A 13166-nucleotide genomic window follows, 5' to 3' on the forward strand; every position below is an offset into this window, starting at 1 on the left:
AAGATTCTCCTCTTTCATGCTCTACCAACTGAGCCAGCCAGGCACCCCAAGAATGATATAAAACAAATTTAGAACAGAGGATGACCCTAGTACCTGAGGCAGGTATGGGTCTGAGAATGGAATGGGATGGTAGAGCCAGCCCAAAGGGACAGGACAGTGCTGGATCAAGGGTTCAGTGTACTTCTCCTGGAAGTAAAGGAAGACAATGGGACCTGCCTCATTGGTAATTACCAGCCCTAAATCTCTTGGTTACATCTAAATTTGACCTGATTTCAACTGAATGGATGTTCCACAAAGGTTCTTCCTAGTTACAGTTAGTGTTTTATAATTTTATGAGATGATTTTTAGTTGGCAGGAAGCGACTCCGCTACATGCTGGTGATGCCCAGCCTATAAAACAGGGTCCTTAAAGAAATAGCCACACTTCCCTCATCACCCCTATTATCCACTTCCCGCTTACGTGCTTCAGGAACTGGCTGGGAAGTCCACCTTTCTGGGGTTTCAGGGAAAACTTTGGAGAGCTGCTTCTTGTACCTATTGAAGTTTTCCAGGAAAATATGGTCTCTCTTTGCACCAATCTGGTGGATGACCTGGACTTTATCTGTGAACAGATGAATAAGGAGTCCTTAGTACCACCCTCCTTCCTGTCTTGCTGGGTTTTCAGTCACCAGGATCAGACCCAATTTCCTTTTGCTTTACTCTAAGCTCTTAGGACTTACGACTACCATGATGTGGGGGCATCCCTTGAAGGTGATTGTTGCTTGGAAATGAGCTGGTGGCTTCACAGAGGCTTGAAACCAAAGCAGAACCTGTCTAACTTACAGGCATTGTCCCCTATTAAAAGTTAAGTACTAATAAAGGGAGATTTAATTCATTTCCTACCATTCATAAATACCTTCATCTGAATAATTCTGTTAAATGCTTTAGGAAGACTTCCAGTTGACAGTTTAGGAAGAAGATGGGGGCAAGGAAGAATAAACAGCTTGGAACATACAGACCTAGATCATGTATCTTGGAAGCCCAAGCGTCTAAAGGATAGCAAGATGGAAGAGGAAGGTAGTGGACATTTATTGAGCATGAGCCAAGAAGCATTATAGATGCTTTCTTGTCTGTTCTTTACTTGAGGTGCATTTTTGTTAATATCATTTTACAAATAAGGTCCATAAGGCTCAGAGGGATTACATAACTTACTGAAGGTTAGTGGAAAGGTGCTAAGCCAGGCTCCACTAGACTCCAAATCCCACAATTTTTTTTCTAACATAGCACCTCAATGGGGGATTATCTCAAAGGGAAAGAAAGAAGACAAGAGGTAGTTGTTCTCAGAGCCAAATCTGTTTACTTTATGACCCCACCCTCCACAGCCTCCTTAGTAACAGAAAGGGATAGAGAAAGGGGAAGAGGGAAAACAGTTTCGCCTGCACCAGATACCTGCCTGCCCCTCTTCCCCCCCCCCCCCCAAAAAAAAATCTGTGCTGGTAACTAGGGGATGTTGCCATGAACACCTTGGTCATCCAGAGCCTCTTGTCCACACTCATGACTGTTTCATCCCCTGGCTACTTTCCACCTCCCTGCTCCATGTCCACCCAGCCCCCAGCACGGCACCCCAGCTCTATTACCAAAGTATATTTCCTGTTCAAAGGTGTTGTCTGTGGAGTAAGCAAACTTTCCAGCTCGAGGATTCACCTGTCGAAAGTACCTCTGGTTCGGGGGCTGGCAGATGTTCTTTCCTTTGATACCCTCAGCAGTCTTATTGTTGCCAGGCATAGGTTCACCTGTCTGCACTTGAGGCAAGTAATTGGGCAATCTTAGCAGGAGGGAGAGAGGGAGAGAAGGGAAAGGTGGGAGATGGACCTCCTGCTTTCCATCAGACCCACAGCTCCTCTTTAAGCTCACCTCATACACACATGAGCATCTGGAAAACACCTATGTTTAACCATTCACTTTGCTCCCAAGATGCCCTATGAAGGTACCTATCAGCAGCCAACTTCCTCTTCCTCTAATAGAGCCACTCCTGTAGCCACTGGACAGTATGACAGAGTGGCCATGCTCCCAGCATTACCCTTTTTAAAAAAAGACAAAAACAACAACAACATTGGTGCCTTTAGAGATTGCACTGACGTGGGGAAGGGAACCAATTCTATATTATTTCACTTTATTATGTATGTGCTTATTTCATGCCTGTCCACCCCGTGAACATATAAGCTCCTTAAAGGTTCCATATCTCTTGTTTACGTTGTATTCCCAGTACTTTGCAGAGTACCTGGCAAGTAGTGGGAATGCAGTTTATATTTATCTAATAAATGGACAAATTAATGGATTCCCACTTAACTTTTAGTTCGCTTTTGGGAATCAGGGACATTAGACTAGCTCCAGTCTTCCATCTAGCTATAAATGAGAAGGAAGCAACCGGAAATATGCAGTAATCTTCCCTCAAATTGTTTAGTTCTCTGTCCTGCTGCCAGTTCGTTTTTGAGGCACTGACACATTGGCTCCTTAATTCAAAGCGAGGCAGGACCAAACCTTATTTTCCCCATGGATACATTTCTGGGAGCACCTGGATAGTAACTGGATCAGCAGAATCGCTCAGTCTGTTAGGAAAGGCCCCAAACCAATCCCTTTATAGGCAGTGGTTCTCAACTGGGAGTGACTTTGTCCCTTAAGGGGACATGTGTCAATGACTGGAGACCTCTCTGGTTGTCACAACTACAGAGTGTTACTGGCATCCAGTGGGGTGTTACTAAACATCTTACAAGGTATAAGGCAGACCCCCACAACAGGATTATCCAGTCCAGGATGTCAGTAGTGCCTAGGCTGTGAAACCTTACTTGAAGGAGATCTTAGAGAGTAGGTTGGCAGTGGAGAACTCCAAGAGGTTGATGGGACAGCACATTCTGAAATAAGGAATGTGAACTAACGAGGAGTCCTGGAAGGGGAGCCAAGCATTCTCAAAGGTGTGCCAGAGGCCTCAGCCAGTCTACCTATAGTAAACAGGAAGCAGCAGCTCTGGCTTCTTTTTCTCCTGGATTGGCAGGATAACACTTCGATCCTCAAATTCTGCTGTTTCTTCTACTTCCAGCTGTTTCAAGAGCTCCAGGTCACTGGTGGAAGAAAGCTCATCCCGGATGTGGCTCCAGTCGTACTGCTGGTGCAGAAAGCTCTGCCACTTGTTGGGGGATACCCGAGACCTTAGGGGACGCTTGCTCTGGATCCATCGGGCAGTGCGCTTGTTCAGCTTTTCCAGCACGATGGCTTCCCAGGCTCTGGCCTCCTTCTCAGGAGGTGGAAGCCAGGCTTCCCTCACTTCCAGGTTCACATCTGGAGAAAGTGACAGACCTAGCACGTCCGGATCCCTGAAGGAATGCGGGATGAGAGGGCAATGTTTTTCCTGGACTACACTTGCTGGCTTTGATTCCTTCAGCTGCTTCTTAAGTTCAGCAGAGCTTTCTGTCTTCACAGCCTGGGAGGTGACCCTTGCTGAGGGACCTGAAGAACCCAAGAACTTGAAGCTGATAGGTTTCTCATATTGGGCCCTCCTGATCTGGGTAGGCTGCATGATGTGGTCTGCATTATAGAGATGGTCAAAGTTGTACTGGCTGAAAGGGATGCTGGAAAGCCCTCGCTGCCACACCACCTCCTCAGAGAAGGTAAGGTTTGTAGCAGCCTTTTTCAGATATTGGTTCTTGAGGTGCACACAGCGATGTGGGCTAAAGTGGTAAACTGGAGGTACACTGGAGACAGAGGCACATTCCTCCTTGTTCCTTGGTTTCGAAGGGGTAAAGATCATGCCCCATCCCAGCCGTGGGGGGAGTGACTGATGGAAATGGTGGGAAAGAAAGGTCTTTCCATGTTGGGTTCTGGCCATCCTTTCCCAGCAAAGGCTTCCTTCCATACTCCCTGGTCCAGATGCAGGGTTTGGAGGTGTGACCAGGTATCTGTTGAGGAGATGGGAGGAACTGGTGAGAGCTCTAGGTCAGCAGAAATTGGTAGGCCATAGCAATACAGAAAGGGAAGAAATGGGAAGACAGATAAGGGGAGCAGGGGTGGGTCCGAGTGGGGAGAAGCCACGTGAATTAGAAGAGGGACAAACAAAAAAAGAAGAAATGGTGAACATTCTAAATATTCCTTGTATCAGCCCCTTGCTTCCAGTTCTGCCATTTGTTCTCAAATCTCAGCCCTTCATTTTTCCTCAAATATTGCTTTGTGTATGTTCAAAAGGCTTATTTATAGCATAAAGTTCAGATACCTCAGCCTGGCATTCAGGGTTCTCCATGAGTGTGACCCCAGTTTATGACCTTGTCCGACTGTAACCTCTTGAGTCTCTTAGCTCATCTCCACCCATCGCTCCCTCCACAGAGTGGAGCTTCCTTCTGTGCCCGCTGTGTGTGTTAGCACACTCCATCCTTGACAAATTCTGTCCATTCTTCCAGGCCTAGGTCAGTTCCTACCTGCTCCACAACTTTCTTGACCTTATCCAGGCCTCCATGTCCCACACAAATTTATAAATCACTCCTACTCTGTACCAGTTTCTTATCTGCGTTTTTAGTTCCAGTATAGTGAACATACAGCGTTAGTTTCAGGTGTACAATACACTGATTCTGTACCAGTAATTTTAACTCTCAATCCTGTGACACCTCACAGTGTTAAATATTCGGCTAACTGTACTGTCCAAGGATCATGTCTTCTGTCTCTGCTGCCCTTCCAAATCCCCCAGTACTTTACCATCTTACTACATAGTCCTCACTGTTAAAGTGTCTAACAGCTACAGGGTGTTTCACCAAGTAGGTAAATCACCTCCTCCTTAATTACTGGGGCAAGCTGTTTCCATGTTTTAGCTAGCTTACATTTACTGCTTTTTAAAAAATTTTCCTTCTGGGGTGCTTGAGTGGCTTGGTCAGTTAAGCGTCTCTGACTTTTGGTTTCAGCTCAGGCCATGATCTCACGGTTTTGTGAATTTGAGCCCCACGTTGGGCTGTATGCTGGCAGTGTGGAGTCTGCTTGGGATTCTCTCTCTCCCTCTCTCTCTCTGCCCCTCCCTGACTTGCACACGGTCTCTGTCTCTCTCAAGGTAAATAAACTTTAAAAAAAATTTTTTTTTTTTTACTTTTTTCCTTCTGGGGGCACCTGAGTGGCTCATTCAGTTAAGTATTGGACTCGATTTTGGCTCAGGTCATGATCTCAGGTTTCACGAATTTGAACCCCACATCAGGCTCTGCGCTGATAGCGTAGAGCCTGCTTGGGATGCTCCCTCTCCTTCTGCCCCTCCCAGAAAAATAAATAAACAAACATTAAAAAAATTTTCCTTCTGAAGTCCTTCATCTAATATTAGCATATTAGCATATTAGCATAATTGACAATAATGGAGTACAGACGTACCTCAGAAATATTGTGGGTTTTTTTCCAGACCACTGCAGTCAAGCAAATATCATAATAAACGTGAGTCTAATGGATTTTTTGGTCTCCCAAGTGCATGTAAAAGTTAAATTTTAATTGAGTATGCAATAGCATTATGTTTAATAAACAACGTTCAGGGGCGCCTGGGTGGCTCAACTGGTGAGGCGTCCGACTTGGGCTCAGGTCATGATCTTACGGCTCATGAGTTTGAGCCCAGCATCGGGCTCTGCGCTAACAGAGCCTGCTTGGGATTCTCTCTGTTTCTGCCCTTCCCCCACTTGCTCTCTTTCTCTTTCTCTCTCTCAAAATAAATAAATAAACTTAAAAAAAATGTTCTACCTTAATTAAAAAATGCTAACCATCATCTATGCTTTCAGTGAGTCATGATCAGAGATCACCATAACAAATTGCAAGAATTACCAAAATGTGACACAGAAACACAGAGTAAGCAAATGCTGTTGAAAAAAATGGAAGTGATAGACTTGCTCGACACAGGGTTGCCACAAACCTTCAATTTGTAAAAAAAATGCAATCTCTGTGGAGTGCATTAAGGTAAAGCAAAATAAAATGAGGTGTGCCTGCAATTTGCTAAGGGCTTTACATGGGGAAGATATTACGGTCTTGAATGCGAATGGGAAGAAGTTGAGGCTCAGAGTGGTTAAGTAAATTGCTTCAGGTCACACAGGCCATAAGAAGAAGAGCCAGGTTTTAAACCCAGTTGCCAGATTCCAACTTAAGAGCACTTCACGTCCATGCCACATTGGCTTCCCAGGGCTTGATTGATGATGATGATGATGATGATGATTGATTAATTATTTCTACTTTCTTCTGTGTATGAAATCTGACCTATTGGTGTATTTCTTTTTGTTAAGAGCCTGCTTTTATCTAGATGTCACTCAAATTAAGTCATACGTGATTAATATGATATCCCGCCAGGATTTTTTGCACATGAGACTAAATTTAGTTGTTTCATCTCTTCACAACCATGAAGGCAACATGGCCATGAGGGCACTGAGTATTTTAAAAGTTAATGTAAAAAAGTTATGGCAAGGTTAGAAGGTGGTCACAAGTGATACTTTTCCTGAAACAGTGCCTACTCTTACTGGTTGAAGATGAATTGTTAGATGAAAACGATAGTGTTCTTGTACCTCGTGTATTGCCTAATAGAACATTTTATCATTCTTAACACGTCAGTGTGTCAATATCTTGCTCTTACGATAGGAGGCATTTGATCCTAAACACCTGAAAAACAGATAAAGACCAGTTTCGCCCCAAGATGACTATATGGAATGATTTTGGATGTCCCAAAATACATACATATATATATATATATATATATATATATATATATATATATATATATATATACACACACACTCTTTAGCCTGTGACACACAGAATCTTTGGTACAGTGCCAGCATCCCAGAGAGAATACCATGTTAGCATTGCCATTTTTTGTAAATTCTCAAGGGATAGTTATTCTCATCTAATAAGGCAGGTTGGTGAAAAGAGGAATAATACCTGATGTGTTTTGAAAAGAAATGAGGACAGGACAAAATGTTGAAGGGTTTTGTCAAAAGCGACTTGTCCTAGACAGACATTGGGTCAAAAGACAAGTGTAAGGCCAAGTTCTGCACTTCCCAGCCATGTTACCTTGGGGATGTGATTTAATATCTCTAGTTTGTCTCAGTTTGCCAGTCTGAAAATAGAATTTGATATCTAATTTGGTGTACATATGAAGCTCAAAGTTAAGGAGCAAGTATGAAAGGGTTTTTTTTTTTTTTTTTTTGCAAGCTTCAAAGTATTACACAACTAAGAGGAACTGTTAACTGATTTACAGTATGGACTGTTGCCGCCAGAAGGCAAGTCTCTGGGGTCCCACAGTTAGATGGTGCATTGGGCACTTAGGGAACAGGTTAGGATTATTGGGGCCCTAGGCAATTAAAAGAGAAGGTGGATAGACAGGGAAGAAAAAAACCTATGAATGGAGTTTGGAGGCTCCATATTATCCGAACTTAAATGTTACGTAGACCAACACTGAGGCACAAACATCCCCTTAAGAACCAAAAGCAGGGGGAGCCTGGCTGGCATAGCCAGTAGAGCATGCGACTCTTGATCTCAGGGCCATGAGTTCGAGCCCCATGTTGGGCATGGAGCCTACTTTAAAACAAAACAAAACAGGGTGGCGGGTCCAGGTGCCTTTGTATACTGAGAGCATAAGAAATTGAATACATGGCATCCTGTAGTCAAACCTGGGATAACTGCAGACCAGGCCCCACAATCTGGTAAATAGCAACATTATCTCTGTGCCTCTCAGAACCAGGCTAGACAGGCAGGAGTGGGGCTGGAAGGGCTAGGCCACGTGCCTCCAAGTAAAACCTAATAGAAGAATCCAGATTCAAAATGAGTGATATCTCAGAGGTTCCAAATTTTCCCCTACCCTCACCCCCTGGTCTGGAACCTTTATTCTCCAGAAATAATTAAAGTGGGCTGAATGATTCATGTCAAAAGGAGTAATACCTTGCTTTTTCTTTGTTATTAAAGCAGCAGAAACTGTCAAAGAAGGCTAAAAAGCAATAAACCTTAGCACAGTTTTCTGAGAGCTTTTGAAAATACACTCTCCCCTACACCCACAGATTTTAAGGTAGGGCCCAAGAGGGACAGTCAGCTTCTACAACAGTGTTAATGGTTAAGGATCTTCTGCATCAAGATCACTTGAGGAGCTTGTTAAAATGCAGAATCCCAGGGGTGCCTGGGCGGCTCAGTTGGTTAAGTGTCCAACTTCGCCTCAGGTCATGATCTCACGGTTGGTGGGTTCAAGCCTGGAGCCTGCTTTGGATTCTGTCTCTCTCTGTCTCTCTGTCTCTCTCTCTGTGTGCCCCTCCCTGCTCATGCTCTGTCTCTGTCTCAAAAACAAACGTTAAAAAATTTTTAAAAATGAGGAATCCTGTGTGCTACACCCCAGAATATTGATTGAGTAGGCTGCAAGTGAGGCCTAGAAATCTGTATTTTAACCAGCTCTCACAGGTGTTCATACACATTAAATTGAGAGAAGCCATAGCCCCAAGAGCTAATTTAAAAAAAAAATTTTTTTTTAACGTTTTATTTATTTTTGAGACAGGGAGAGACAGAGCATGAACAGGGGAGGGTCAGAGAGAGGAAGACACAGAATCTGAAACAGGCTCCAGGCTCTGAGCTGTCAGCACAGAGCCCGACGCGGGGCTCGAACTCACAGACCGCAAGATCATGACCTGAGCTGAAGTCGGCTGCTCAACTGACTGAGCCACCCAGGCGTCCCCCCAAGAGCTATATTTGGGATATATGAAAGAAGTTTGGTGGTGGGGAGAGCAGGATCAGGGAACACAGCCTCAACCTGGCTTGACTCACACCCCTCTCTCTGCTGCCTCTTCTTCATCAGAAAGTTCTTCATTTTTTTCCCCTCTACTTTCTAATTACTATTCCTTGCCATGTACTCACACAGATATACTGCCGACTCTTGAGATTACTAAGGTAACTGCCAGAAAGATGACTCTGTTCCAACTCTTATATCTTGCAAATATCAAAACTGAGGCCCAGAGAGGAAAAACATGACTAAGATCACAGTAGTGGTTGATACCTGAAGTAATACCCTTTTGAATACCCTTAATCAAAATCTTTTCAACTACTTCAGGCTGTCTTATATCATTCAGCTGACGAAAACTCTTTTCAGGTACTGGTAAAGTGGAAGTGTTTTGAAATTACCTTCAAAATGGCCTCCTACAACACAGTCATCAAAAAGCATCTTAAACCTTCTGTAGTTTCTTAGGTTCCAAAGCTGTTTATATTGGTTACCAGGCAACCACCTCTTTAGAATTCCATGAGTCTACTCACAGAATTTGCAGGTTCAATCAGTGGTATCTTCGGCTATTTATTTAATTTCCTTTTGTAAACAACTTCGGGAAATTGCCTTGTATTTATTGATTGATGCCACAATGGATTCCTTAGTCATCCTTTGAAAATAAACCCCTACATGTGTGCTGCTCAATTTTTTCCCCCACTAGGCTTCATAAGTACTGCTGGGAAAAGGCAAAGCAGTGAACACATGAACACCCAGCTCTGGCATGAAGATCACTAGGCTGATAGAACAAACCGTAAAGTAGAATGGGTCTGTCTTTGGGGTCTTTTCTGTTCCCCTTTCATCACCACCCCCCACTGAATCCCCTTCCTTCACATAGTTCAATTCCATCTCCCCTGGTCCCCAAATCCTGGCTAGATTATCAGCTGATGACACTATTTTTACAAAGGGATTCTTCAAATCCCCTATTTCTAATAGTAAAATCCCAGACCTCCAGAATACTAGTCTTCAGGAGTTCCTTTACAGAACTAATTTGTCCTGACGGTAAGGAAGATTTCTGGGCATAAGGTTCTGTCTGTTGTGTTGACCTGGGGCCATGCTATCCAGGTGGTTACCACTGAGAGAAATGAACACTACCAAGTGAGAAAATGAGCACTCACTTCAGTGCCTGGGCTCAAGCTGTGCTCAGACCCTGGGACCCTTACAAAAGGGTGAAAAGACATGGTCTCTGAGATGAAAAAAGACTGAAAGACTTAAAAAAAAATTAAACAGAATTTGGGCACCTGGGTGGCTCAATCAGTTAAGCACCTGACTTCGACTCAGGTCATGATCTCACGGTTCGTGAGTTCTAGCCCCGCGCTGGGCTCTTTGCTGACAGCTCCGAGCCTGGAGCCTGCTTCAGATTGTGTGTCTCCCTCTCTCTCTGCCCTGCCCCTGCTCACATTCTTTCTCTCTCTCTCTCTCTTAAAAATAAATAAAAGCATTTTAAAAAATTAAAACTGGGCGCCTGGGTGGCTCAGTTGGTTCAACTTCGGTTCAGGTCATGATCTTACAGTTCGTGAGTTCCAGCCCCATGTCAGCCTCTTGGCTGACAGCAAGGAGCCTGGAGCTAGCCCACTTTGGGTTCTGTGTCTCCCTTTCTCTCTGCCCCTCCCCTGCTCACACTCTGTCTCTGTCTCTCAAAAAGAAATAAATGTTAAAAAAATTTTTTTTAATTAAACAGAATTACCATGTGATCCAGCAATCCTACTACTTCTGCGTATATACCCAAAAGAATTGAAAACAGGGGCTCTTATACAGGTATTTGTACACTCATGTTCATAGCAGCACATGCACAATAGTAAATGTGAAAACAACCCCATATCCATCAGTAGATGGATAAACAAAAGGCGTTGCATACATGCAGCAGAATATTATTCAGCATTAAAAAAGAAGGAATTTCTGATACATGCTACATATATGGATGGACCTGAAAGACACACTAACTGAAATAAGCAGACACAAGGGGACAAATACTGAATGATTCCACTTATATGAGGTAACTAGAGCAATCAAATTCCTAGAGACAGAGAGTGGTTTCCAGGGGCTGTGGGGGGTTTTCAGTTTGGGTGATGAAAAAGTTCTGGAGATGGACAGTGGTGATGGTTGCACAACAATGTGAGTGTATTTAACTGTACACTTAAAAATTGTTAAAATGGGGGTGCCTGGGCTCTGTCCATTGGGTGTCCAACTATTGGTCTTTTTGTTTTTTAATTTTTTTTAACATTTTATTTTTTGAGAGACAGAGAGTGTGAGCAGGGGAGGGGCAGAGACAGAGGGAGACACAGAATCCAAAACAGACTCCAGGCTCTGAGCAGTCAGCACAGAGCCTGATGTGGACCTTGAACCCACAGACATGGTATCATGACCTGAGCTGAAGTCAGACACTCAACCAACTGAGCCACCAGGCACCCCTCTGCTTGGGTCTTGATCTCCAGGTCACGGGTTTGGGCCCTGCTCTGGGCATGAAGCCCACTTAAAACAAAATGGTTAAAATGGCACATTTTATGTTGCTATATACAATTAAAAAAATACTGTTTAATTATAAAAGCCATGTTATTTCTGATAGAAATTATGGACAAAGAAGAAAATTAAAACTACCCAAAATACAGGACGCCTGGGTGGCTCAGTTGGTTAAGGGTCTACCTTGATTTCAGCCTAGGTCATGATCTCACAGTGATGGGATCATGCCCCACATCAGGCTCCAAGTTGAGCCTGCTTGGGATTCTGTCTCTCCCTCTGCCCTTCCCTCGTGCTTGTGTGTGCGCTCCCAAAATAAATAAACTTAAAAAAAAAAAAAAAAGACATTTAAAGCATAATGGTTTAGAGCACAGACTCTGGAATCTGATTGCAGAGATAGAAATCCCAGTACATCTAGTTGCTTGATCTTTAGCAAATCATTTCACCTCTCCAGGCCTTAATTTTCTCATAAGGTTCTTGTAAGGATTAAGAGCTAGCTATTATTATTTACTTTCTTTAGTTTCTGTGCCCAAAATACACTGAAATATCCCACAGAACCAGTGCAAAAGTAATTAGAGCTATAGGGAGTTGCATGATTAATGACCAGCAGGACATAACATTCGAAACTAAGTAAAAAGTCCTTGGGTGGCCTTATTGGGAGCAGTGGCAAACACAAATTGTGGGCTTGAAATAAGCTTACACAATTTGCAGTTTTCTCTAATAAAAAGGATATGAAAAATCATGAATGTAAAATCAAATACAAGGCCTTGGAAAGGGCCTGAAGTTAAGTTTAATGAAATATCCACTCCTGGGTGGATTTTATGAAAAAGTGGGGAGGGGAGCCTGGGTGGGTCAGTCGGTAGAGTGTCTCATCTGACTTACACTCAGGTCATGCTCTTGCTGTTTTTGAGTTTGAACCCCACATGGGGCTCTGTGCTGTCAGCCTGGAGCCTGCTTGGGATCTGTATCTCCTGCTCTCTGCCCCTTCCCCACTCGTGCTCTAGCTCTCTTTCTCTCTCTCTCTCAAAGATAAACATCAAAAAAATTTTTAAAGACTTGACTTCAAAAAAAAAAAAAAAAAAAAGTGGGGAAAAGGTGAAATGTCCCGGATGAGAAAGAGATCACGTTTGCCTAAATACAGCAACTTGACAATGCAGTATAATCTCAACTGGCTATTTTTACACCTATAAGGAATGAGGTTGAGGTCACACAGCTAGTAAGACTCCAGGCCCCTAAAATGTAGGATAGTGTAGAAGATAAGCATATACACAGGTAAATATACAAGCAAAACACCATGATGCACACTTTTAATGAAACGCCCTATAATTATTAATGGGAGTGAATCAGTCAACAAATTGATAAGACTCAATTCCAGGCCTGCACTCGTCTTAGCCATTGACAGCCAGCAACCAGCCCCTGTGCAGCCAACACTGCACAAGCCAAAAAGCTTATGAGAAGCAGAACTAGGAAATTCTTATCCCACATAAAAAGTGCAGGTTTTTCAGTATATAAAGCAAGTTCATGTATATCTATTTTCGCTCTTCTTTTATTTTTTGTTTATTTATATTTGAGAGAGAGAGAGAGAGCGCGCGCGCGCCAGCCGGGGAGGGGGCAGAGAGAGAGAAGGAGACAATCTGAAGTAGGCTCCAGGCTCTGAGCTGTCAGCATAGAACCGGACTTGGGACAAAATCACGAGCTGTGAGATCATGACCTGATCCCAAGTCGTATGCTTAACCGACTGAGCCACTCAGGCGCCTCTTTGGCTTTTTTTTTTTTTTTTTTTCAAGTAAACTACTGACCTCATGTGCAAGAGTCTGGCCCTCCAAGCTCAATTTGGCGTCCTCCTTGGCCGCACAGGGCTTTCAGCCTGAGGCAACCTGCCATTAGAGGGTCTCTACTGGTTTCTAACTTTCTCCACGGTGTTCATTGAAACGAGGTCAAAA

At 43.6% G+C, this 13166-nt stretch overlaps 1 protein-coding gene across 3 annotated transcripts in view; it reads right to left on the reverse strand.

Moving 5' to 3' along the window:
- The window catches only part of HEATR4 (HEAT repeat containing 4), a 49665-nt gene extending 36559 nt beyond the window's left edge, over positions 1 to 13106 (reverse strand). For 2 of the 3 annotated variants that reach the window (XM_045451489.1, XM_045451492.1), the window contains exons 1-4: positions 13023 to 13106; positions 2978 to 3931; positions 1616 to 1803; positions 460 to 600 (exon numbers count right to left, since the gene is read on the reverse strand). In XM_045451489.1, coding sequence (XP_045307445.1) covers positions 460 to 600; positions 1616 to 1803; positions 2978 to 3931; positions 13023 to 13027 — 1288 coding nt within the window. In that variant the 5' untranslated portion in view covers positions 13028 to 13106. Of the gene's footprint in view, positions 1 to 459; positions 601 to 1615; positions 1804 to 2977; positions 3932 to 9006; positions 9168 to 13022 lie in introns of those variants that run through there. The other variant, XM_045451491.1, reaches the window with a different exon arrangement.
- Positions 13107 to 13166: the final 60 nt, after the last annotated feature.

The sequence above is a fragment of the Leopardus geoffroyi genome, chromosome B3, assembly GCF_018350155.1.
Source record: "Leopardus geoffroyi isolate Oge1 chromosome B3, O.geoffroyi_Oge1_pat1.0, whole genome shotgun sequence".
NCBI classification, from domain to species: domain Eukaryota; kingdom Metazoa; phylum Chordata; class Mammalia; order Carnivora; family Felidae; genus Leopardus; species Leopardus geoffroyi.